At 39.7% G+C, this 26,143-nt stretch overlaps 1 protein-coding gene across 3 annotated transcripts in view; it reads left to right on the forward strand.

The window, feature by feature from the left end:
- The window catches only part of nkain4 (sodium/potassium transporting ATPase interacting 4), a 107,804-nt gene that overhangs the window by 17,478 nt on the left and 64,183 nt on the right, over window positions 1-26,143 (forward strand). For all 3 annotated transcript variants that reach the window (XM_061981020.1, XM_061981004.1, XM_061981011.1), the window contains exon 2: window positions 15,987-16,124. In XM_061981020.1, coding sequence (XP_061837004.1) covers window positions 15,987-16,124 — 138 coding nt within the window. The remainder of the gene's footprint in view (window positions 1-15,986; window positions 16,125-26,143) is intronic.

Raw genomic sequence — 26,143 nt, forward strand, 5'->3', positions numbered from 1 at the left:
ACTCATCATTTATTGAATACAAAATATTGACGTTCAATTATTTGGTGCATTTGCAAACAGTCAAAATTATGTACAATGACCTGCTACCCAAAAATATACAAGTCTTTTACAAAAAATAAGATAAACATAACCTTAGAGAAAAATATAATCTAAAACATTTGCATGCATGTACAACACTTACAACCTTTAGCATGTCAGTTTGTGGAATTTAATTATGAATGGATCAAAAGTTCGAAATAAACTAATACCAGTTATAACCATTACCATAGCTAACGTTGCTAGCTGAAAAACATTGCATTTTGTCACAAAACAACCTTTCATTGTGAACATGAGTCTTCTCACCAATGCAAAAATCGGAATTTAATGCTTGGATGTTGAAATGCATAATGTGGCACGATTTGTCGGGCTATTTGTGCAATTTGTCGTCGGTGCTGTTGAAACCAGCCTCACTGGTGTCATTTCTTTCTTTGACAATAGCCATGCATAACCTGTATAAGGTATTGGCTTGCACTGAATTCATTTCTATGTTCCTTGAAGGCAACGTGAAGAGGACACCTTTTATCATTTTGCTGATTGGTCTGTCATGAGGCCAAAGGGCCAAACGTCTGAACCTGAAAAAAACTGATTTGAATCTGAAAAAGAAAGATGTGAAACCTGAAAATAAATTAAAAAATAAACTATAAAAAAATAAAATTGAATCTGAAATTTTTAAAGATCAAATATGAGGTGGCGACTTGTCCAGGGTGTACCCCACCTTCCGCCCGAAGGCAGCTGAGATAGGCTCCAGCACCTCCCGCGACCCCAAAAGGGACAAGCAGTAGAAAATGAATGGATGGATGGAAATATCAAAATATATGAAAGTGATAAATAAAAATAAATAATTCATTCAAAAATTGTTTAAGTGTGAATCAAAAATAGGTGTTCATTTATTTTTATTTTGAATACACTGATGTATTTTTCAACATTCAACATCAAAGTAAATTTTTTCAGGTACAACACTTTAGGCCCTGATTTACCACCATACACTTCCTTTGTTGCACACTAACTTACTTAGTTCTGATGGTCAAAAGGTAGGTTTGTTTCTTGTGTAAACGAAGCAAGAACAATAATGCGAAACGATATATTAACTCTTTATTGCACACATTTTGTGTGTACGGTAAATGAAGCAGGGACAGCAACGTGGAGCAACATATTAACTGCACAACCTGACAACAAATACTACTTCAACCGACGGTGAAAAGGCAAGGTGTGCTCGCAATTCAAAGCCTAACAAAAAGCCGGGGACAGCTCATATCTCAAATTACTCGTAAGTTACCATACTCGTGAGTTGAAGTACCACTGTATAACACAATATAGCACAGCAATAACCTGAAGACGCCGTAATTTGCGTACCGTTTTGTGCTCCTGATCTTCTCTGAAAGCATAATTTTGGTAGTGGGTGTGTATTTGGGTTGAGAACCCGAGTTATTGGAGAAATGTGAGTCCCTGCTGGTCACAGTAGATCAACACTTAATTATGCAACTTATGTTTTAGGATATGGTAGGTCACAAAGCAACATGACCAAGCAACCAACAGTAAACGAAACATAATTTCTTAACTTGTTTGCCACACTTTTGTAATTAAAAGCAACATTTATAGGTAATGTGCCCAAAAGGTACTTTGATGTATACGATGTAAACTGAGTTGTCAGAAAACACTGTTGGTGGTAGGAAGCCTCATGGGATTGGTGATGCCCTGTACACATCCTGCTCTCTGGACTGTCACTCTAAATAGAGTCCCATGTTTATTTTATATCACCACAAAGGCTAATAATGAAAGACTTCTTCCACTGGGAATGCAATGTCCATGGTAATTGACAACAACAGGGAAAGCCTAGTACATATTTTTTTGGTTAATTATGGTATAATAGAGGCACAATGGCACATAGGCCATTGAACAGAGCATTGTAGTCAATGGAGTAATGCCCGAGATATCTGCATTTACAAAACCCAAAACCAGTGAAGTTGGCACGTTGTGTAAATCGTAAATAAAAACAGAATACAATGATTTGCAAATCCTTTTCAACTTTTATTACATTTAATACACTGCAAAGACAAGATACTTAACATTCAAACTGGTAAACATTGTTATTTTTTGCAAAAATTAGCTCATTTGGAATTTGATGCCTGCAACATTTTTCTAAAAAGTTGGCACAAGTGGGAAAAAAGACTGAGAAAGTTGAGAAATGCTCATCAAACACTTATTTGGAACATCCCACAGGTGAACAGGCTAAATTGGAACAGGTGGGTGCCATGATTGGGTATAAAAGCAGCTTCCATGAAATGCTCAGTCATTCACAAACAAGGATGGGGCGAGGGTCACCACTTTGTGAACAAATGCGTGAGTAAATTGTCAAACAGTTTAAGAATAACATTTCTCAACAAGCTATTGCAAGGAATTTAGGGATTTCACCATCTACGGTCCGTAATATCATCAAATAGTTAATAGAATCTGGAGAAATCACTGCACGTAAGCGGCAATGCCCGTGACCTTCGATCCCTCAGGCGGTACCGCATCAAAAACTGACATCAGTGTGTAAAGGATATCAACACACGGGCTCAGGAACACTTCAGAAAACCACTGTCAGTAACTACAGTTTGTCGCTACATCTGTAAGTGCAAGTTAAAACTCTACTATGCAAAGCCAAAGCCATTTATCAACAACACCCAGAAATGCAGCCAGCTTCGCTGGGCCCGAGCTAATTGAAGATAGACTGATGCAAAGTGGAAAAGTGTTCTTTGGTCTGACGAGTCCACATTTGAAATTATTTTTGGAAACTGTGGACGTCGTGTCCACTGGGTCAAGAGGAAAATAACCATCCGGACTGTTATTGGCGCAAAGTTCAAAAAACAGCATCTATGATGGTATGGGGGTGTATTAGAGCCCAAGGCATGGGTAACTTACACATCTGTGAAGGCACCATTAATGCTGAAAGGTACATACAGGTTTTGGAGCAACATATGTTGCCATCCAAGCAAGGTCTGGACACCCCTGCTTATTTCAGCAAGACAATGCCAAGCCACATTCTGCACGTGTTACAACAGCGTGGCTTCTTAGCAAAAGAGTGTGGGTACTAGACTGGCCTGCCTGTAGTCCAGACCTGTCTTCCTTTGAAAATGTGTGGCGCATTGTGAAGCGTAAAATACAAAAATTGGTCTCCTCAGTTCCTAAATATTTACTGAGTGTTGTTAAAAGGAAAGGACATGTAACACAGTGGTAAAAATGCCCCTGTGCCAACTTTTCTGCAATGTGTGCCTGCCATTAAATTTTAAGTTAATGATTATTTGAAAAAAAATAAATAAAAGTTTCTCAGTTCGAACATTACATATCTTGTCTTTGCAGTGTAGTCAATTAAATATAGGTTGAAAAGGATTTGCAAATCATTGTATTCTGTTTTTATTTACGACTTACACAACGTACCAACTTCACTGGTTTTGGGTTTTGTAAATCTCTGGGTCAATAGTCGATCTAATAACAATCTGCGATTTTCCTTATTTATTTATGTATTTATTGTTTACGTCTGTGAACTTGCTGCACAAATTCACTTTGATCTTAAGGGAATACCAGCTCTCCCCATCACCCAGCCGGCTCATATAACCATTCACAATTTTAATATTCTTCAATTTAACAGGCCATTAAATATGATGAGATAACCTTAGCCGGGGGAAATCCAGTGTGCGTCCATGTACTCATATATGCACAAGGCTGACGAGTGTGACTGTATGTGTTCCACTTCAATGACACTGCAATATGATTCGATAATGGAAATAAAACTAGGACTATTTGCAAACCCATTTCTCTCTTTCCATTTGACGGTTGCGGCAGTGCCATTTGTTATACGATGACATCACAGAAATTGCTTTGGGAACACCAGCAGCTAGGATGACTACCTTGACAGATTCTACTGTCTTAAAGGGCTGCAGACGTTTAAAAAATCATCCACCTTCTTCTAACCAATGATAAGATAGTGATGGTACAATGACTCACTCAGGCTTGTTTGACTGGTCTCAGACTTTAATTGGCATGTGTAGTCACAGTGAGCAGATGCTGTCATTATATATGTTATCATTTCCCAATTACTAATTTCACCTGATGGTGGGTTAACACATAAATACTGACTAATTTGTGCAGCTGGAAGCTAAGACTAATACAGCCCCAAATATTCCAAATATTGCAAATGCATCCACTGATAGACTCACATTGGCAGGAGGCAAAGTGGAGATTAAGTTAGGGAGATACACCAATAGAGAGAAGCATTCCCCTCATGCAAGTGTCATTTCCATGTTGTGTGCCATCTTGGGTCACATAATTCCACCAATGTAAACTTTACTTTATCAACACAAACTGCATCACTGAACTTTTAATGAATACAAAAACTTGTCACTGGGGTGGTACCCTCTTAATTATATGGGTACTTTCCTGTACTATGTTTGTTTGTCTAATCTTGAGCGGGTTTGTGCTGAAAACAACATTTTGTTGTACCTGTGCAATGACAATAAGGATCATTCCATCAATGATAATAATAATGATGTATTAATTGTATATATACAAACATGTTTTTTTTAATAGAAAATCAATGTGTATTTTAAATGATCAAGGCTCTCTGTTTGATCAGTAAAACCCAAAATACGAACAGCATAAATAGATGGTCTCGTGTTGCTCTGACCTAAAGACCATATTTCAAACAGTGAGGCCCAAAGTGCCTTTCTACCAATTAATCCTATCTCAGCTGTTTGAGACCAAGCACCACCATGGGCTATCTATCAGTCCATCTATCCACTTCTCAAGTGTGTCCAGTAAAAGCCAGACATACCGATTGGTAACATTAGTTGCACAGGCTGGTCCTTCAGGCTGGAGAAATGGCTTTACCCAGGCATGAATTGTTGGAGTGAACTTTTCGATACGTACCTTAATGCCTGCTGGGAGTGAAAGAGTGAAGGCAATCTTGGACAAAGCGACAGTCCTCTGAATCACTACTTGTCTCATTCATTGTCTTTTTTTAAACTACATCTGGAACACAGCAGCTGTTTTGAATTGGTTCAGAGATGCTGTAGCTTACTTGTTAGGCAGTTTCACGGACCACTTCTGTTAGATTGTGTGTAGTAGTTGTTACTAGTTTGTCCAATAACGTTATCACACCTCTGTACTTTTTGAGTGTTCGGAACTAAATTATTTTGTTTTTATTTATTTGTGGCTTGTTATCAATGTTGGGTTATGGGATAACTGTTAAGCGCACAAAAAAATGCATTCTTGGTCGGTATACAGACTTGCCCACAGGTGAACTCTGATGCCTTTGCGACGTTCTCAGATTTCCTATGCAGCACTTAAAAACTTTTTTTTTGTACCCTAACTGGATGTTGAAGTACCAACCTGACATTAATGTGTACTGGCATATTGTATACAAACTATTTATGTAGTTAGTGTAGAGCACTTACTCCTTGATTCTAATTAGCAACATATTACAACATAAATACATCACTGTACAGTATTTAAAATTAACTGCTGGTTCCACCATGATTAGACTTCAATCAGATATTGTAACATGGATGTTTTGTTTATTTATGTTTAGCTGACAATGCAGGAGCCAACAATCCTTGAAATAATCAAATCGCATTCATTAAGCCTTAGTGTCCACATAATTTTATTAGTTTGCATAAGCGAAACGTTTTGTGTGGGTAACAATTTCCCACATGCACACCCTAAATGCCAACCAAAAGAACTGGTCAGCCTCCAGGGAGTCATTTGTGTACAGAGGCGATCAGTGGGAGGCTTTTACGGGCCACTATGTTGCCGGTTTACTACTCCTGGAAGAGTGTTGGCGATCAAATTCCACCCCACTCTCCAGTAATCTGCTTCCTCTGAGATGTGGGCTAAATTAGCTATATGAGTATGAATGATGGTGTGTGAGATCTTTTTCCCTTTGATTGATTGTCATCATCGTGATGGACTATTGAGTTAGTGGTCAATGTGAAAGGCGGAAGAGAGCTTGTGCACAAGCGCAAAACTCTCTCATGCCTATACACTTCTATTATGTACTGTAACATACACTGGAATTTTTTCAGGTCTATGCATAATGGATACATAAAGGTACCTGAGTGCAATTAAGTGTAAAAGGAAATCTTTACACTCACAAAACGGTTCCTTTGACAAAAAAAGGTAATGAATGCATTTAAAAGTCAGCTAATTCCGAGGTGCTGCGAGTAGGCCAGTTGCTGGGGTAAAGAGGACCTTGTGTGTCAGCATGTCTGTGATCTTCTTTTAATTATTTTTGTTTACAAATTTAATTATTTTTTGATATATTTTATTAATATTATTATTTATTTATTTATTTATTTCCCCCCCTCCCTCAGGGGGGGAACTCGGCGGGGCGGTTGCTGGTTGTTCCATCTCCATCGTTGGGGTCTCTGCGGGTGATGTGGGTGGTTCCCGTGGCCCCGTGCTGGGTGGTCCTGCGACGGCCGACTTGGGTGGGGTGGCTGGGGGCTGGCCTCGCTGCGCTCTCCGGGGGTGGAGGGTGGGCTCGTGGGGGCCCGGTTGCCGGTAGGGCAAGGGCGGTCTTCCCGTTCGGTTGCGGGGAGTCTCTGGGCCCCTCATGCGGGGCGTCCCGCCTTTCTGCCCGTGTGGGGTGTGGTCTCTCGCTGGCTTGGGGTCTGGCTGTCCCCTGCTTTTCTCGTGCCTTGTCCTCTGCCGGGTGCGTCTGTCTGCGGCCTGCTGCTGACCCTTGTGGGCGGCGCGGTGGGCCGGGCTCTGGGGTACCTGTCGCTGGCCGGCTTGGCTGCGTGGGGACGGTGGTCCCTGGTTCCCTGGGCACCACACCTACTGTTTGTGGGTTGGGCTCTCGAAGAGGCTGGGGCCGTACTCTGGCTCCCACGCACACTGGGAGTCAAATATATTGTACATACAAATTCACATATACTCACATACATACATACATACATACATACACAGGTATCTACGCTCCCACATACATACACAAATACAGTACATATTTACATACTCAAAGTTCGTACATCCACACGCAAATTCATTATACAAACATACACATACACAAACTGTACATATACACTCACTGTACAAACATATAAACACATTCTGTACATATACATTCACTGTACAAACATACATATACACATACTGTACATATACATTCACTGTACAAACACAGATACACATTCTGTACATATACAAGTACATATGCATACATACACTCATGCGCATAATCACGTTTCATCAAACATACGTATATTAACGATGTTGCCGTATGGTAAACTGGGTATAACACATGGCACACTGACAAAGCTTAACCTATTGTTACTATAACAAGCTACAAGGTTAATGTAGGTTGCTTCTCTTTCTTCCCCTCCATTTTTCTGCATTCTTTCGTATCTCTAGTTATCATTACGTATATGTATTGTTGCATTTGAACAACTGTATTGTTGATAATAGAGGTAAATTATTGGTATTGTTCATTATCAATAGCGCTATTTCTATTGGTATTTGTATTGATCCATTTGTAGTGAAATAATGCTCATTGTCATTTCTGTATTTTTTATTTTCGCTAACGGCTTATTTGCTATCACTTTTATCATCATATTTGTACATGTCGTATTTGCTGATGTTGCGCTATTGTTGTTGTTGTGTTTGCTGTTGTTGTTTTTGTCTCTCTGTCTAATCCCCCTCTTGTCCCCACAATTTCCCTCTCTGTCTTCTTTTTTTTCTCTTTCTATCCCCTCCTGCTCCGGCCCGGCTGCACCAAATGATAATATAAATACATTTAATAAAGTCAAATACAAATAAGGCAACAAGAGAAGTATCCTACACTTCTCTTTTGTTAAGTAAATCTGAACCGCTGATATGGGCATCTACATCAACTACCGTATATAATTTGCCTGAGAAGCTGGACAGGACAAAAGAAAAGAAAAAAAAGAAGAAAAAAAAAGTCAGCTAATTGAAAGAAAGATGTAAAAAAAGCCATTATGAGTTGTAATGTGATTCTATTTTAATCATATTATGTTTTATAAACCAGAAAAAAATTAAAATCATCATAGGTCCCCTTTAAATTAAAACAATCAGAATATTTCTTATGCGGGACCTTGCAGTTAATGCATTAATAAAAAGCTGCTATACTAAGTCACAAGGGATGTAACGATAAATGGTATTAAAGATAACCGCGGTAGAGCACTTAATAGTTAGTATGACCGTTTTAGAATAAAATTATTGAAAAACCTTGTTTGATCATTTCACTTTAATAAACTCACAAACTGACTGGCTTAAATGTTAACATGAAAAGAAGACACAATATCATCTTTCCCCATTAAGAAACAACATACCCCAATCTAAGTGTATTTAAACACATTGCTGTCTGAGCAACTAAGCTATTCAATTGTGCACATTGAACCTACAGGCTGTGCTCTCTTGATCGTTCTATGTTTAGAGGAATACTAGACGAAAGTGTTTTTATGATGGGTTCAAGGACTGCTGAACAGAGTAGTACGCCACAAAGTCTCTCAGAAATAATATATATTAATAATATATTTGATTTGTTACACACTTTTTGTCTAAATAAATATTAAAGTGCTGCAGTATAAACCAGTATTTAAAGCAATACAAATGTATCCATTAAAACAGATAAAACACAAGACTAAAACACTCTCAGTGAAATATGAGAAACACAAACATGCAAAATACTGGGTTTTAACAGTGTGTCTATTTATTTTGGATACATGTTTTTTATTTATTATGGGAGATATAGTATTAGCTATACATGCATTACCTGTATATAGGGTTTCCACAGAATGGAAATCTATTTGCGTGGTCGGGTGTGGTCGAAGTGGTGTCATCATGACCTATTATTTGCATAATTGACTCAGATGCATGCATTTCTTAAAATGCTAATTCAATGCTACTGTATATGTATGTATGTACACACATATACATATGTAGCTATATCTATGTACTATATATACTGTGTATGTATGTATATATAGATTGTTAGATTGTGTGTGCATGTATATACTGTATGTATATTTGTTTACATACGTATACATATGTATATATTTGTGTTTATATGTATATATACGTATGTGTGCGTGTGTATAAAAATATATATATGTATATATGTAAAAAACCCAAAACCAGTGCAGTTGACACGTTGTGTAATTCGTAAATAAAAACAAAATACATCGATTTGCAAATTCTTTTCAACTTATATTCAATTGAATAGACTGCAAAGACAAGATATTTAATGTTCGAACTGAGAAACTTTTTTTGTGTGTGCAAATAATCATTAACTTAGAATTTTATGGCAACAACACATTGCAAAAAAGGCATTTTACCACTGTGTTACATGGCCTTTCCTTTTAACAACACTCAGTAAACATTTGGGAACTGAGGAGACCAGATTTTTAAGCTTTTCAGGTGGAATTCTTTCCCATTCTTGCTTTATGTACAGCTTAAGTTGTTCAACAGTCTGGGGTCTCCGTTGTCGTATTTTACGCTTCATATTGCGCCACACATTTTTAATGGGAACGTACTGGACTACAGGTAGGCCAGTTTAGTACCCGCTGTCTTTTACTACGAAGCCACGCTGTTGTAACACGTGGCTTGGCATTATCTTGCTGAAATAAGCATGACAACGTTGCTTGGATGGCAACATATGTTGCTCCAAAACCTGTATGTACCTTTCAGCATTAATGGTGCCTTCACAGTTCCCAAATGTTTACTGAGTGTTGTTAAAAGGAAAGGCGATGTAACACAGTGGTAAAAATGCCCCTGTGCCAACTTTTTTCCAGTGTGTTGCTGCCATTAAATTGTAAGTTAATGATTATTTGCAAAAAAGAAATATGTTTCTCAGTTCGAACATTAAATATCTTGTCCTTTACACAACGTGCCAACTTCACTGGTTTTGGGTTTTGTAAAATGGATGAACATGACCAATAAATTACAAATTATAATAGAAGCACATACTGTAGCCCGGTTTTTGCAAGCACAGTCCTGTTTTGTCAGCTTCAGCAATCTGCTTCTTGCTTTTATATTAATTTCCCGACAATGATGAACAACAATTTTGAACTAAATTAAGTTTTCATATTAAATTCAAATATCGGAGTTTAGGAGCATCATACTACTGCATTGTGGATGAGCGCACTCTTTGCTGACCTACATACAAAAAGATGTATGACTCTATTCATTTCCTTCAGCCTTTCCTTCATCCAGGGGATAGGCCACGATGGAGCCCAGTCATTTCAAATCAACTAGTGTCACCTTTAATTTTCTCTTAGGTGTCCCACTTTTTAACAGTTCCACTTTACTTGTCAATTGTCATCCTCCTATTTTGCTCCATTCACTAGAGTCAAGTGTTATCTTCGGGTGAACAGTTTCATGGCTCTCAACCTCATTGGAGGTCACTTATTTCACCCACTGTCACTTCCCACTGTGTCAGTGGAGTTTTTGCCCTTGCTCTCACTGCTAAGGACTGTTCACTTTTAATTATCCCTCTATATTTGATCATCTCCCCCTGCCTGTCAGTCACAACCTAACATTTCCATTTCATTAAGAGGAGCCTGCTCCATTGTATGTATGTGTGTGTTTGCATGGACATGTGTGTGTGTAGTGTGCTATTGTGATTGGGGCGGAGTTCCCTCCCTCCCCTCATCCATCTTCAAGAGATTAGATGAAAATGACATGTCAACACACAGCGCACACTGTCTCGCATGGACAGGCACACACCAACACACAGTAGGAATGCAATTGTATTAAAATGGCAATGGAATCCTAATTAAACGGTTTTTGCTCCTTTCCTGCATGAACCCCATCTAAATGCCAAATGACTTGATGCTAATAAATGATGAAATTGCTAGTGTATGCCCCCATGCAAGGGTAAAGTGAAGGAAAGTAGTTTTAATAAATAAAAATGATAGTCTTTATGTAAAAATCCTAAAAAATGAGTGGGAAAATGAGAAAACTTTAATCTAATTTTCGTGGTTTTAACATGCTTGTGCACATGAATGTGTGTTCATGTGAACACATTGTTTACTTGCATGTAATTTAATTAATCAATCAATCAATCAAAGTTTATTTATATAGTTTGGGAATCGAGATAATGAGGCGAGAGAGCAGTAGTTCTGAGACGGTGAGTTTATTATCAGACTTCCTTTAACAACCACTTTCACCCATAAGTGTGTCCCCTTATACTGTATGTGGTCACATCCAGCCTATCCAGCAATCCCAATCTAGTGGTGATAACATTTAGAGCTCGCTCATGCCGACCATCCAAGTCTATGACAAAGTTCTTGAGCCATGCCTTCACCACCTGAAAGTGGCCGTCGTATTGAAAGCTGGAGTGGGGAGCGATGACGACAATGACGGAGGACCACAAACTTTGCCGCCAGGAGGACCTTAGGCATACAAAAATGAGGCAAACATTGATGCATGGAGACAGGCACCACTGCCTTGGTGGCCCTCTGAGCAACAGGGCGATAGGCCACTAATGTCTGTTAACCCGAGGTTGAGGGCAAGATGTCACCTGGCACCATCACAGGCTGACCATAGACCAATTCAGCAACAGAGGCCTGGAGGTCCTCCTTCAGAGCAAAACGCCTGCCCATCATAACCCTCGGTAAACGGTCAACCCAGCCACTGTCTGTGAGACTAGCCTGCAGGACAGCCTTCAGCGAGCGATAACATAGCCCGTTTGCTTGAGGGTGGTAAGCAGTAGTGCAATGCAGATGTACCACCAGTCCTACAGCCATTGAGTTCCACAACTCTGAAGTGAACTGAGCTCCTCTGTATGATGTCAGGTCAAACGGTGTGCCAAACCGCAAGACCCAGTTAAAAAATAAAAGCCAGAGCCCACCTCCAAAGACATGTACCTGGTTGATTGGCAGCACTAAATTGGCCCTAGTGTGTGAATGTGTGTGTAAATGTTGTCTGTCTATCTGTGTTGGACCTGCGATGAGGTGGCGACTTGTCCAGGGTGCACCCCGCCTCCCGCCCGAATGTAGCTATAGCACCCCCCGCAACCCCGAAAGGGACAAGCGGTAGAAAATGGATGAATGGATGGATCTTGTTCTTTGTTGTGGACGAGAGTGGAACTACCTCTGGCCATCTGGTAGTTCTATTCACCATAGTGAGGAGATGAGTGCACCCACGAGAGGAAGGCAGTGGACCCACCAGGTCGACATGCACATGGTCAAACCGCCAATCCGGCACCTGGAAGGGTTCCAGTGCTGGTGGACTTTGGCCCGCTTGTAGGACACACATGCAGCTGCCCGGACATCCTTCCGCATGACTGGCCAGACAAATTTGGTGCCATACAGCCTCACAGATGTGTAGCCGGGGTGATAGAGAGCATGCACGGCGTCAAACACTCGCCTGCCCCTAGCCCCAGGAACCATGGGACGAGGTGGACCAGTATAAATGTCACAAAGCAATGTGGAACCATTGCCTTGGCAGGGAACTACCACAAATTGCAAACCGGTTACCACTGTGCGCCAGGCCTGAAGATCTGCATCCCCGCTCTGATCTGCTGCCATCTCCGCAAAGTCGAAAAACAGGTGTACAGCACTGACAAGCACCCGTGACAGACAGTTCGCCACCACATTGTGTATTCCGGCAACATCCCTAATTTTAGTAGTAAACTTGGGAGATGGATGCAAGCTGGCGTTGCTGTGGGGCAGACCATGGGTCTGAGGTTTTAGCCATGGCAAAAGTCAGAGGTTTGTGGTCCACAAAAGTGGTGAAATCGCGACCCGCCAACAGGAACCTGAAATGGCGAGTCGTCAGGAACAAAGCCAGGAGCTCCTTGTCACAAGTGCTGTATTTCCTTTCAGCAAATAAAGCATAACAGTTATAAAAATGGACTATTCCCAGAAATTCTTGAAGCAGCTTGACACTGAGTGGGTCTGGAAACTTGGAAATTGCCTCCACCCCTGTAGGCAGGGGAACAGCAACTTGCGAGGACACCTAGTGGCCAAGAAAGTCAATGTCTGTTACTCCAAACTGGCTCTCAGGTTCTCAATCAGGCCATACTCATTAAACTGGCTAAACTGCAGTCGTAAATGTTACAAATGTTCCCTGGCTGACGTACTGGCCCCAGAATATATAAAAAAGTGGTAAATCCCTTAAAACAGAGTCCATGAGCCGCTGAAAAGTCTGTGCTGCCACCCGCAGGCCAAATGGCATCCTCAAAAACTCACATAATCCAAAAGGAGATATTATGGCAGTCTTAGGTATGTCCAACTCATGTACAGGTACCTGATGGTAGCCACCCACCAAATCTACCTTGGAGAGAATGGACACTCCAGCCAACTGTAAAGAAGAGTCCTGTAAGTATGGGATGGGGTAACGGTCCGGCTTGGTGACATTATACAGTCAGCAAAAGTCACCACAAAACCTCCACAGCCCACCAGGCTTCGGTACCATTAGTAGAGGCGAAGCCCAAGGACTGTTGGAACGCCGTACAATCTACATTCTCTCCATATTGGAAAACTCCTGCCGTGACAGGGCTCGTTTAGCAGAGTCAAGCTGCCGTGCCCGGGCGAAAACAAGCAGGCCTGTTGTAGGGATGAAGTGCGCCACCTCGTGTTTCGCAACCGCTGCCAAAAATGTCAGCACAGTCAGTTCTGGAAACTCAGCGAGAAGCCGTTGATAATAATCCCCCACAGCGAGCATGTTGGCTAAGGCCATTGGCTTTGGCCCTCCTAGTGTGCACGCAATAGTGGAGAAAGTCCATCCATCCATTTTCTACCGCTTATTCCCTTCGGGGTCGCGGGGGGCGCTGGAGCCTATCTCAGCTACAATCGGGCGGAAGGCGGGGTACACCCTGGACAAGTCGCCACCTCATCGCGGCATTAGTGGAGAAAGTGACAGAATCAATTACACGGCCATTCGAGATGTCCACCAACAGTCTATTTGCATACAAAAAAATCTGCCCCTATAATAGGTACGGCCACAGAGGCAATAAAGAAGTTGCAGGTGAACATACGGTCAGAAAACGAAACAGTCACTGACCTGGTGCCGAAAGTACGGCTGGTGGTCCCATTGGCGGCGATCAGTGGGGGTCCAAGGCCGTCTTCCGCCGCGTCCACGGCCGATGCAGGCAGGTTACTCCGCTGGGTGCCAGAGTCCACCAGCCAGCAGCGGCCTGACAAGCCATCGGTAACAAACAGCAGCTTATTCTCTGCCCGTGCTCACTGCAGCTACTGAGCACCAGCCCTAGCGTTTCCCTGGCCCGGGAAAGCGCATGGCGGCACGCAGCGCTTTGCCTTGGTCCCAAAACGGTGGTGGTAAAAGCAAAACTCCACCTCTCTGCGCCGATGGTCCAACACTGCAGCCACAGTGCCAGTATCCAGCTCCTCCGGTGCATTCCAGGTCGGTGCAGGCAGAGCAGAGACAATATGGTAGTACCGTGTCTCATTTGTTGTAATCCCCAAAGCCAAAACTGGGCTTCCACGTGCTGTAACCAGGGATGGAACACGGATGATGCATCTGCATCCATAGTTAACAATAGATTATTAGTCACTTTTGCGAGGGCAGTCTCAGTTGAGTGATTTGCTCTGAAACCAGACTAAAAGGGTTCACAGAGATTAGTAAACGCTAAGTGTTTATTTAGGTGCTGTGCAAGATTTTTTTCAAGGATTTCTGAGATAAAGAGAAGTTGTGTAATTTACCAGAAGGTCAGAATCGAGGTTGAGTCTTATGAGCAGAGGATGAATGATCACTGTTTTGAATGCTAGGGTAACAGTACCAGAGGAAAGTGATAAGTTAATAATATTTAGCACTGATGGTACTGATATTACAAACAGCTCCTTGATAGGTTTCGCAGAAAGTTGGTCAAGTAAACATGTTGTTTGTTGTGTCCCATTTACAAGTTGCAGGAGTTTCTCTAATGGTATTTCTTCAAAAAGAGAAAAATCATTTTGGAGCGCATTATCAGTTGCACATACATTTGTATAATTGTTAGTAGAACCCAGTTGGAGTTCAGCGTGTTATCTCTAATCTCCTTTCTAATGCTCAATTTTCGTTGTAAAGAATTACATAAAGTAATCAGCCGAGTGGGTGGAGCTACTGGGGTAGTCCCTTGTTGGGTTTGCGATGCTACTGTATTAAAAAAAGATTTAAAATCGTTTTTACTGCTGCGGATGACATTGTAGTAGTAATTAGTTTTAGCTAAGGTAAGAGTGTGTCTATAAGTTATTAAACTATCGCTCCATACTTGATGGAAAACCTCAAGTTAAGTCGCACACCATTTGCGTTACAGCTTTCTACATGATAGTTTAAGACCTCTATTTTTTTCTGTAAACCAGGGGGTACGCCTTTAGCGGTGCTATACTATCAATAGTGTTGCGCAGGGCACCGTTAAAGTTGTTTGTGAGGTTTTTGATAGAGCCTACATAATTTGGTAATGGTGCCATTCCTGATGGCAGTAGGCCAGCAAGAGTCGTAGTTGTAGCAGCATTAACGTGGCGGCTGCTAAAGTGTTAGTTATTAATATCTTGTTGACAATGAGTCATAACTTCAAATTTTATAAGGTAGTGCTCAGACAATCAAAGCTCACTGCAGTTATGTTTTGTAAAAGTTAATCACCTCCTATAAAGTTTTTGCCAGTGTTCTCACTCTTTTAGGCTGTTGGAAGCAGGAAGAGGAAACAGCAAGCTTCTCCTTCGCATAGCAGTCGTTGAAACGATAAATTGCTTATTTTATTAAACTTACAGTCTCTCATTGTGGGCACTCCCACTGTGAGAGGAGACATACTCAAGCTGCTGTATCCAGTTGGCCTTGCGCTAAATTGTCAAAGAATATCTGCAGGCAAATAGTTTTCAATTACTATGTGGTCATTTTGCTTGGGTTGTGACTTCCAAAAATCCAAAATTTCCTGACAGGAGGAGAAGCATTTTGTTGAGTGTCTATTTTAAATGTAACATTTGTGTCCTTTCCATCTTGTTCTGCAGGTGTTGGCTCTAGAACGACAGGTTTTTGACTTTCTGGGCTACCAGTGGGCCCCTATCCTCTCCAACTTCTTTCACATCATCATTGTCATTCTGGGGCTTTTCGGCACTATTCAGTACAGACCGCGCTACATTGTGGTGGTGAGTACATAAACAGATGTGACAGTGCAACTGGCTACATTATATGAACAAGATTCTTGGGACACACCTATTGTACAGCCAAATCCTTTGACGTTTCAGTCTGGCTCTCTCGTCAAACATCAGTGAACTTTGAACTCACATACTGTATGTTCTCCTGGATGAATGCACCCAAAAATCGCACAGTCACACAGACCAACATATTGTAGACTGTCTTTCAGTATACAATCTGTTATTGCAGGCCACTAACTCGCCAGACATCCCAGTGTGTTTATCATATACAGTACATTATGTGCAGCCTGCTAGGTAATACTCTTCTTTATGGGTATGTGTTTAGCAGCCTTGCATCACCTTGCATTAGTCATTGAATGGCATGTCAAAATTTTATTTTTTAACTTTAAAGCAAGGTTTTTAGCAGTTCCAAATACTTGCTGTTTGTTATGATCAATGTAATTATGTACACACAATAAGTAAATTATTAATATACAATGTAAAGCAAAACATTGATGGTAGTTAATTCCAAAGTGAGGGTCCTCTGTATTTAGGAGTACATTGCAAACTACATATCCATCCATTCATTTGCTACTGCTTAATAGTTGCTAATGGCATGTAAAAATATGCCAAGAATACATTCCCTATAAAATAAATCGGTTGCAATCAGGGCCGTAACTAGGATTGGACAAATACCGAGGCCAAACATTTTCTGTCCAAGGAGAACTTAGAAAGGCTGAAATCATGGGTATCTTAGCACCATATAAATAATATTACCTTGAGCAACACAATGAATTTCCAGAATAATGAAAGCTTTAATTGAGCTATAACTATCACTCATCTAATATCTTTGATCATCAGCATGATTTTGTAACAGTCCACTTTTTTTATTAATATCCTGCAGTTGAGCATATTAAACAATTTTAACATCATTAAAACGTAAATTTTAAAAATATACCAAATGTTCAACCAGGACTAGGAAACGACCCCAATACCTTCTACTTTGCACAGCAAGTACTAATAACGTCCGCCACGCAGCCGCCATAAGTAGAGGAGGAAATATTCTTCCTGCATTCTAATCAGTCACAGAGCATGACATGGCCAAGATACATTTGGGGTAAAATATTATATGAAGTCCCTTGTCATTCAATAATTTACATTTTAATGTTCTTCTTCATGCAAAATAATCGCAAAACCCCACGTAGATAGCGTGTTCTCCATTTAGGGTGGGGCGGCGCGGCACCTGCCTGACACGACAACGTTATTATATCGACAGCGTTTCACATCAATTTCATTCAGGTGAAAGCAACATTAATTACATCAGTATCATTTAATGTTAAAGTTATGTTGACAGCACATTTCGGCTTGGATTTTGTTTAAAGTACACTTCATTGCTTTACGTTGTTGGATGACCAAAGATCGTATCTTGAGAGAGGATGATCTACCGCACATGATGTCCTACACGTGTACATTTACAGTCAGTCATATCATCATCCTTTTTGTCACCTAAAAAAATACAAAGGACATGACCTCGGTGTCCTCAATGGTAGTTACGACCATGGTTGCAATCTTGTAGCAATGGCAATGTCATTTCTGTAGACATTTTTTCTCTGAAACCATACTGATGAATATGCAAAATGTAGTTATCAGGCAAATATTTTAAAATAAAAGTAAATATTAAAAACCATCAAAAAATAATAACACTAATATTGCACAAATAAGTACATGTATTGTATAGGGATGGGCGATATGGACCAAAACTGATACCAAGGTATTTTTAGTCCGAATGGTGGTATACGGTATACACCGGTATCTTGCCTAAGTGTTTTACGGCTAAATAACTAATGTTGTCAGTACTCAGATTATTTTTGTTGTAAGAAGTGACATAATGTGTTGTTTATTCATATAAAGTATTTAGTTAGCCATTACTATATCAAAGCAGTTTTCGTTAATTTTGTCCATTAAATTAGCCTCACACTTTTGCACGTGGATAGATGGAACATCTACTCGCTCACTGCGGTGAAAGCCACTGGCTGTTAGGTTTAAAACTACTTTTCAGTCACCGAAACGCTATATATAATACAGTAGCCTAGTCCGCACGGGCTATAGGGAGATGCACTTTCAAGCCGAGGAGCAGCTAAACATTTGACACACAGAGTGAGCAGCAGAGAGGAGAACAGATGAGATTAGTGATAAAGTCACGACAAGGAGAGATATAGGTTCTCAAGCAAATTGGTATATGTTTAAATAAAGCTGTAGTCACTCCCCAATAGACAAATGCAGTCGCAGACCAAAGCATTGCATGACTCGGGAGTCATTAAGTTGGCACCGCGCTGCCATATTTAAAAAAAAAAAGAAAAAAAGTTTGTTTTGATGCATGATTGTGCGTCAGAGAATCTACGTAAACACGCAAGGGGGGAAGAGCCAAAGATGATGCCCTGTGCTTTGCCTGTCAGGCGCAGAGAAGAGCAAACGGCCGTAACGAAGGCACATCAAAAGATACCGGTTTTGTCTCAAATATATACCGCTCTCTAAAATATACCGGTATTAATTAATACCGGTATACTGCCCATCCCTAGTGTTATACTTTTTTTTTTCATTCTATCCTGTCAGTTAGGGTTATTAAAATGCATGCCATTATTTACCACAAGGAATAGAAGGGTAAACATAAACATATCTTATCATATTTTAAAGTGTGTAGCGTCACCTTTCATTTGTCAATAACTGGATTGTGTCAATCGTATACGTTTGTTTTCTTTTCTCGACTGAAAAACTGTTTTCTCTTTTGTGCTGTGTGCAACACCCTTAAATCACTGTAATTCTCTGGTAATTATAGGCTAATTAAATAGGGTGGTAACGGAGCTCATCATCATTCTGGATAGTGAAGGTCACCTTGAACAAAAAAAAATATTGTAATATTAAAATACAATGTCTGTTGTTACTCTTTGAGAAACACTCTTATAAAGCTTAATTTATGTGCTTTTACACAGTTCAGTTTTAATTTAATACCATGTTGCCCATTGGAGGCATTAAAAGCCTATTCCAAAAGCATTTATGGAACACAGATGGTAACAAAGGGAAAAACTGGAGGGGACAGAAATAGTTCCAGCAGTAGGTTGTAAATAAGCAGAGACAATTTATTTTGATAAATAAATAGTTTTTCTGCTCAAACAACAGCTATTACAAACAAGTGGGCAGATGCAGGAGATTGGTTATACGTTGCATTTCCTAGATGACTGAAGCAAAAAACCAGTACCAATATGATTGTTAACTTTAAATAGTTGGATTTGTTCATGTATTATTATTTCCTGGTCATCAAATGTCTGAAAACATTGGAAATTTCTCTTTCATTCCAATTAATTGTATTATTTATTTAATCAATTTAAAAACAAAGGCAATAACAGCCTTGAGCATGAATGAAAAGGAGCAGAAAGAAGTAAAATATATACCACCTATCAACACAAAATCACACAGTTCCAGTTCATTTGAGCTGTCTGATGCAGCCGTCTTATCAATTTCAGGACATCAAAACACAAAAATACATCAATAAAGTTGAGCTATGGCTCTGCAGTGCCATTTTTGTTATAACATTGATAATTTAACATTCTTCTTAAACAACAAGATGGACTCAGAAGTTACTGTACTGCTCAATACTGTTCCACAGACTGACTCCTGATTGAGACACATCTTTCCTTTACAGCTGATTGAAACCTGGGTTTTGTAAAAACCTCAGTACCTTTTAGTTCATTATCTATAAATCTGTTTTGCAAATTGTTTGGTAAACTTTCCATATGAGCTTTATACATGTTTTTTTAGGTTATACTTTACTAGTTAATTTAACTTCAGTGTTTTAGTTGGATAAATAAAGGATTGGTTGGGTCTCTTTATCCATTTCCACTGGTGACTATAATCGCTCTTTTCTGTAAAATAAAAATTGGATAAATTAATGTTTTGCAGGCACTTTCCCAAACTTTAATGCAATAGGTCAGACATTGGACAATCAATGAGTTATACAACAAAGCAATGCCCTCTTGTTTAGAGAATGTTTTACTTTATACAGCACAGCTATTATTTGGGATACTTTTCGCGGTGGGATGCCAGGGTGACCTCGGGGCAACATGCTTTTTTTGCCGTACTAGAATATGATGAAGCGTATGTAGCATTCGGCTTCACAGTAACCACAGTGGGAGACAAAGAAAGACCGGTGCGTTGTTTCCTTTAATGCAAATAAGCTTACATTGTTATGCAGAGGTAAAGTTATAACAATTTAACACAAATTATACTATTTATAGTCACGGTGGAGAGTGGGGGGGGGCGCGGAAAATATTTTCTTGTTCTTAGAGGGGGGGCATAACAGAATATATTTGAGAAGCACTGCGCTAATAGAATGCACCTAAGTAACCGAGACACCGTCACAATGTCATTTACATATAGAAGAAAAAGTATAGGTCCTCGGACCGATCCTTGAAGTACTTTGCAAGTTATGGTACAATTTTTAGAGTTTATGCTGTTAATTTCAACAAACTGATTTCTGTTTTTTAAATAGCTGGTAACCCATTGGTGTGCCACAGCTCTCATACCATATTCATCTAATTTATGCGACAATATCTTTTGGTCTAGGATATCAAACTCTTTTTGAAGATCTACAAATATGCTTGCTTAATATTGCTTTTTGACTATTGCATTTCAATAATTGCTGTAGCAGTTGAATGATTAAGACAAAACCCATATTGGCTGTTACATAAAATCTAAAATGCATTTAGAAATGTATTAAGTTTAGTAGCAAATAACTTTTATATAATTTTACAGAACTGTGGAAGTAATGACATTGGTCTACAATTAGAAAAATCTGATTTATTTCCTTTTTTAAAGAGTGGAAGTACTATTGCTATTTTCATGCAACATGGACATATTATGACACATTACAAATATATGTAAAAGGCTCCAATATTGGCGTTAATGCACTTTTTGTGTCTTTTTACGCATTGAAATCAGAAAGGACGCGCATTTCCAGAAGTCCGCATCCGGAGACGCAGATTTTTTAATTGTTTTACTGACCCTGCCTTCTCTGGGTCAAAACTTCAGTTTACTTGTTTTTTTAATCGATTATCGCTTTCCGTCTGTGTTTTGTTTGTATTTGCCGAGTCAAATTTCTTTCCCCGTTTATTGCGTTTTTATTGATCGACTTCAAACTAATGAACTTTCCGGTACAATTTTTTAAATTTTGATTCGCCGAAAGTTTTATCAATCACAAATACTGCAATTCCGGTATTAGGACTCCTGCGTGTTATTGTATTTGTCATGGCGAGCAATAAACCCAAGAGGCGAAGCTTCAATGAAAAGTGGCTCCAGGATCCACTTTTCAGCAAATGGCTCGCTTATGAAGATGGAAAGATGTTTTGCACGCCATGTAAACGGGCTAATAAAAAGAACACCTTTACGACCGGGTGCACTGATTTTCAAAGATCCAGCCTCACCGGCACCAAGAAACATCATGTTACACCTTTCCTGCTTGTCGGCTCCCAGACCATGGTCAAGGAGCGCAGGCATTGTGTGCAGAAATTTTCCAGCCTGCTGCTGGTTAGTTCTAGTTTAGCTGACTCGTCACCCGTGCTTACAGGCACTATAATTGCCTGTGTCCAAGATTGCTCTAGTATAGTTAGTCAAGTGTGACTCAAACAGTATTCTATGTTGCTAGTAAGAGTGATGGCGCCCTACCGGTTAGGGTGAAGGTCGTCCCTCCTCAGCAAGCCCTGTTTGCCACAGAAAGAGGGCCAATTATCGATAAACGTTAGTCCCTGTTCTTTACAAAAACTAGCCAGCCACTTGTTAAGCGAGACTAATCTTCTATACCTATCATCATTGCATCTCGCAGGCAGGGGGCCCGAGACAATTACTCGATGCCGAGCCATCTTTCTACCGAGATTACAAATCCTAGGTAGGTTCCTCTTTGTAATCTTTGACTGTCTCATCCTAGTGTAATTGGAGCCAACGTCTACAACTATGTTCGCGTAGCTAGTGGTGCGATTAGGCTGTCGTATGTGTTTACTAGGCCTGTTGCGAGTCAGCTTTCTAAGATTAGCTTTAATGTCAGGTGCCTGGGTCCCAGGAATATTATGGCTGGTTTACTAAGGTGTATGTTCCGGGTGATGGAGTCCCCTATGACTAAGGTCTGGTGTCCGGTAGACTGGGGTGTAGGACTAGCTAAAGGGCTAAATCTATTATGGGTCTTAGCCGGTCCACCAGCGCTTGTAGGCCGCTTCGGCCTGCTACAAACTGTGCTAGTGAGCTCGCTACAGCTAGCGCTAGCAAACGTTTAGAGCCAACCTATCCATGAGAAAGGTGTACGAAGAACAGGAAGCCATACTCAAGTTGTTTCTTTCACCAAGTCGTGTTCCTGCTCTCTTCGGAGCGCAGGAGCTTCGCAGCTAGCTAGCTGAAAGTGAAGCAGTGAAACAGAGAGTGGGTTCTTTGTAAGCTCGATAAGACTACTAAATGTGTTAGAGAAGAGATAAAGAAAGCTGTAAAACAATTAGAAGCACACGGATATAAAGATAGCACTTAGCTTTGAACGGCAAGAAGCAGGAGCAAGTAACAGCAGCGGGGCAACCGGACTCTGTTGTTTATTTTATCGAGTCGAGTTCTTGCTGTCTTCGGAGCGTAGCAGCTTCGGACCGGGACTAGCTTAGCTTCGCAAGCTTAGCAGCTACTCTGTTGTTTCTTTCACCTGTCTTCGGAGTGCAGTAGGTTTGCAAGCTTAACTTTGCTAGCTTAGCAGCTCGCTAGCTGAAAGTTAGGCGGTGACAGAGTGGGTGCTTTGTAAGTCTGATAAGACTCCTGAATGTGTTGGAGAAGGAATAAAGAAAGCTGTAAAACAATTAGAAGCACACAGAAAGATAGCACTTTGCTTTTCAGCGGCAAACAGTAGCAGCTAAAGCGAGTAGGCTTCTGGATGTGACACAATTCCAGTATAATGTTTTATACCGCACTAATGTTACAATTAGTTTTATTGCTAAAAACATCAGAGGATATACACAAACACCTTATTATATGTGCATTTCAAAATATGGGAAATCTCCTGAATATTGGTAAGAAACATGGGATTTTTCTACATCACTAAACTTGGAAGCTAATCAATTTTATAGCAGTTTATGGATTTTTATACAAGTTTAGTTTTCTTGTGAAATTATTATTGGTTGAAGTTTATCTCAAAACATGTATACAGTTTCACTATGATACATCACATATTTTACATATTTTCTTTTTACAACATGTCCCAAAATGAGTAGGAAGAAGCAAAGCTTAATAAATCCGACCCTTGTTCCACTTCGTTGTAATCACTAACACATATGTTCACTTCGTGTTCTAAATTTGTAACACATCAATAATATCTAATTGGTATGACTGATATGAAATATATGATTTCTAAATATGGCAAAATTTAAATAAAACTATTTCTGGGATCCTTCATGTAGCTGATAGGTAAGACATTTTTCAACCTGTCTGACATTTTCTTCTATCAAGTTTACAAAAGTTAGCTGCTGCCTGATCTTTTTTACGTATTATATTAGTCTCCTATTTGTCAATTTAAACAAAGTGTGGATTTTTGGCAGAAATATATTTTTTGTCATCTTCATGTCTCTGTCATGTTGTAATTGGATTGAATCGTGGAACATAAAAACTTGCGGCGCTCCCACGCTGCAAGTGTTTTGCGAACAGAGGTTTGTCGTGCAATTGCCGTTGTGACGAAAACATTAATTAACGTTAACGTTAATGTGAATAATTGTCTATATAGTATGTGGCGATTGGCCATGCTAATTTGGGTTAGTTTGTCAATGAGCTAGTCCATTGTACGTTAACATCAAGCTAGCGGCATTCGAGCCAACCTTCGTCCTGCATACCAGTATTGCTTTTTGTAGTTTATTTCAAACTATATTATTAAATTGAGAGGATTCCTAAGTGTGCGCACTTCATCTGTATATATAATGTACTTTCCTAAGTATGCTTAGTTTTACAGTGACTTCATTGGGGAAAATATCATCTAAACACCTCTCGGTATTTTTTTCATTTCTTATTCAAAAGACTGTTTCCATATTTGGCAAACTAAATTGCAACATTCAGGGAGGGCAGAATATAGTGTAGCCTGTGTTACATTTTACAATAATCAGCAACAATTGAAATTGCATTGAACAAAGAGAGTACAGTCTACCAAGTCGTATTCCTTTTGTGTTGAACATACTTGGCGAATAAAGCTGATTGTGATAATACAATAAAAATACTGTATATGTTATTATTAATAAATAATAACAGTTTTTTTTATATACATAAAACATTTGTTTAGCCTTTTTAAAGAAAATACATGCATCATTGCAAATCCAAAATGATCACGACCTCATATATATGATGATGTCATATAGATGATGATGTCATATAGACCACGGCCCTGGTCACGCCCCCGCCATCACATATAGTGGCCATCCCGGGGAAACCCTGGATGTTGCAATCTTCTCTTGTAAAAAGACATTGGAGCGTTTCTGCCGCCATTGGCGCCATGTTGCTGTCTGACGTCACTACGCACGTTGTGTAATGACGTCACTCACACACTGTAGGAATCATAAAGAGAATCGTTTGAAGAAATGGAAAGCGATTCCGGCAAATTGATACACTGGGAACCGGTTTTTGTTCTGAACCGGTTTTTGATTCCTATCCCTATGTAGTTGTAAAAAATATATATATATCGACCGAAACCGATGAAAGAAAGCCCATATCGATACACGTCAAAATGCCAAATATCGGCGCCGATAATCAGCCCGGTAGATAATCAGTCTGTACTTAATGGAAACTCAGTGTAAAACATTGAATGGTCAATACAAGTTCCAAAAATCGTCATAAAGTGTAGAGCACAGTGGTTGCCAGTGATGATGGTTCTTGCTTCAATACAAGTTAAGGACATATATTTGTGACCTCAGGAGTGATGCCTAGAAATGTTTTGTCAGCAACTAGGAGAAAGGGATTCGTAGGATAAGAAGAAGAGGAAGTGTCAATTGACGTAAAAATGAGAGGTGAACAAATTAGGGAGGCTTCATGATTCATCATGTATGTTCTTCCCTAAGTTTTCCTTTTTTCTCCACAATCCCTGACACACTATGAACACCACTCAACTCAGCATGAGTAAGACGATTTCGCAACCTGATGACCCTCCCTCGCTGTCAGTAAACACAGCTCAGTGCCACTCTAGCTGTCAACAGCTTTATGTTGGATTGTTGTTAAATCCTATTGTTCCTCGAGGGCTCTATATAATTGTTGAACTTACTGGCACCAAGCCCGAAGGGCACAAGTGTACTACAGTTTGAATTAAAAACTGATCATACATAAAACATGACTGGACTTGTAGGACTTTTCTGTGTCTTTGACTAAATTCTGGTAACTGTGAAGGAACGGGATTTAGCAGGATTTATCTCTGAGCCACCCACACCCCCCACATCCGTAGAAATTTTGTTTCTACTAGTCACAGTTCTCAACTGATCTTCTTCAAGCTTTTAGGGATTATTTCTTCTGTCATTGAAACATATGACTAATTTTCTTATTGTCACCTTCAAACCAGTCTCATATGTGTGTGTGTATCGTATATATATATATATATATATATATATATATATATATATATATATATATATATATATATATATATATATATATATATATATATATATATATATATATATATTAGGGGTGTAACGGTACACAAAAATTTAGGTTTAGAGGTCACGGTTCGGTTCATTTTCGGTACAATAAGAAAACAACAAAATATACATTTTTTGGTTATTTATTTACCAAATTTGTAAACAATGGCATAACATACATATACACACAGGGTCCATTGCCAGGGTTAATGTGTTCAACATATATAAAATAAAAACTAAATAAGATAAGGCTCAGAATGGTTTCTTAACAAAACCTTTCTACATATAAAGTGCTTTTTTTGATTGATTGATTGAGACTTTTATTAGTAGATTGCACAGTACAGTACA

Source organism: Nerophis lumbriciformis, linkage group LG01, assembly GCF_033978685.3.
Source record: "Nerophis lumbriciformis linkage group LG01, RoL_Nlum_v2.1, whole genome shotgun sequence".
NCBI classification, from domain to species: domain Eukaryota; kingdom Metazoa; phylum Chordata; class Actinopteri; order Syngnathiformes; family Syngnathidae; genus Nerophis; species Nerophis lumbriciformis.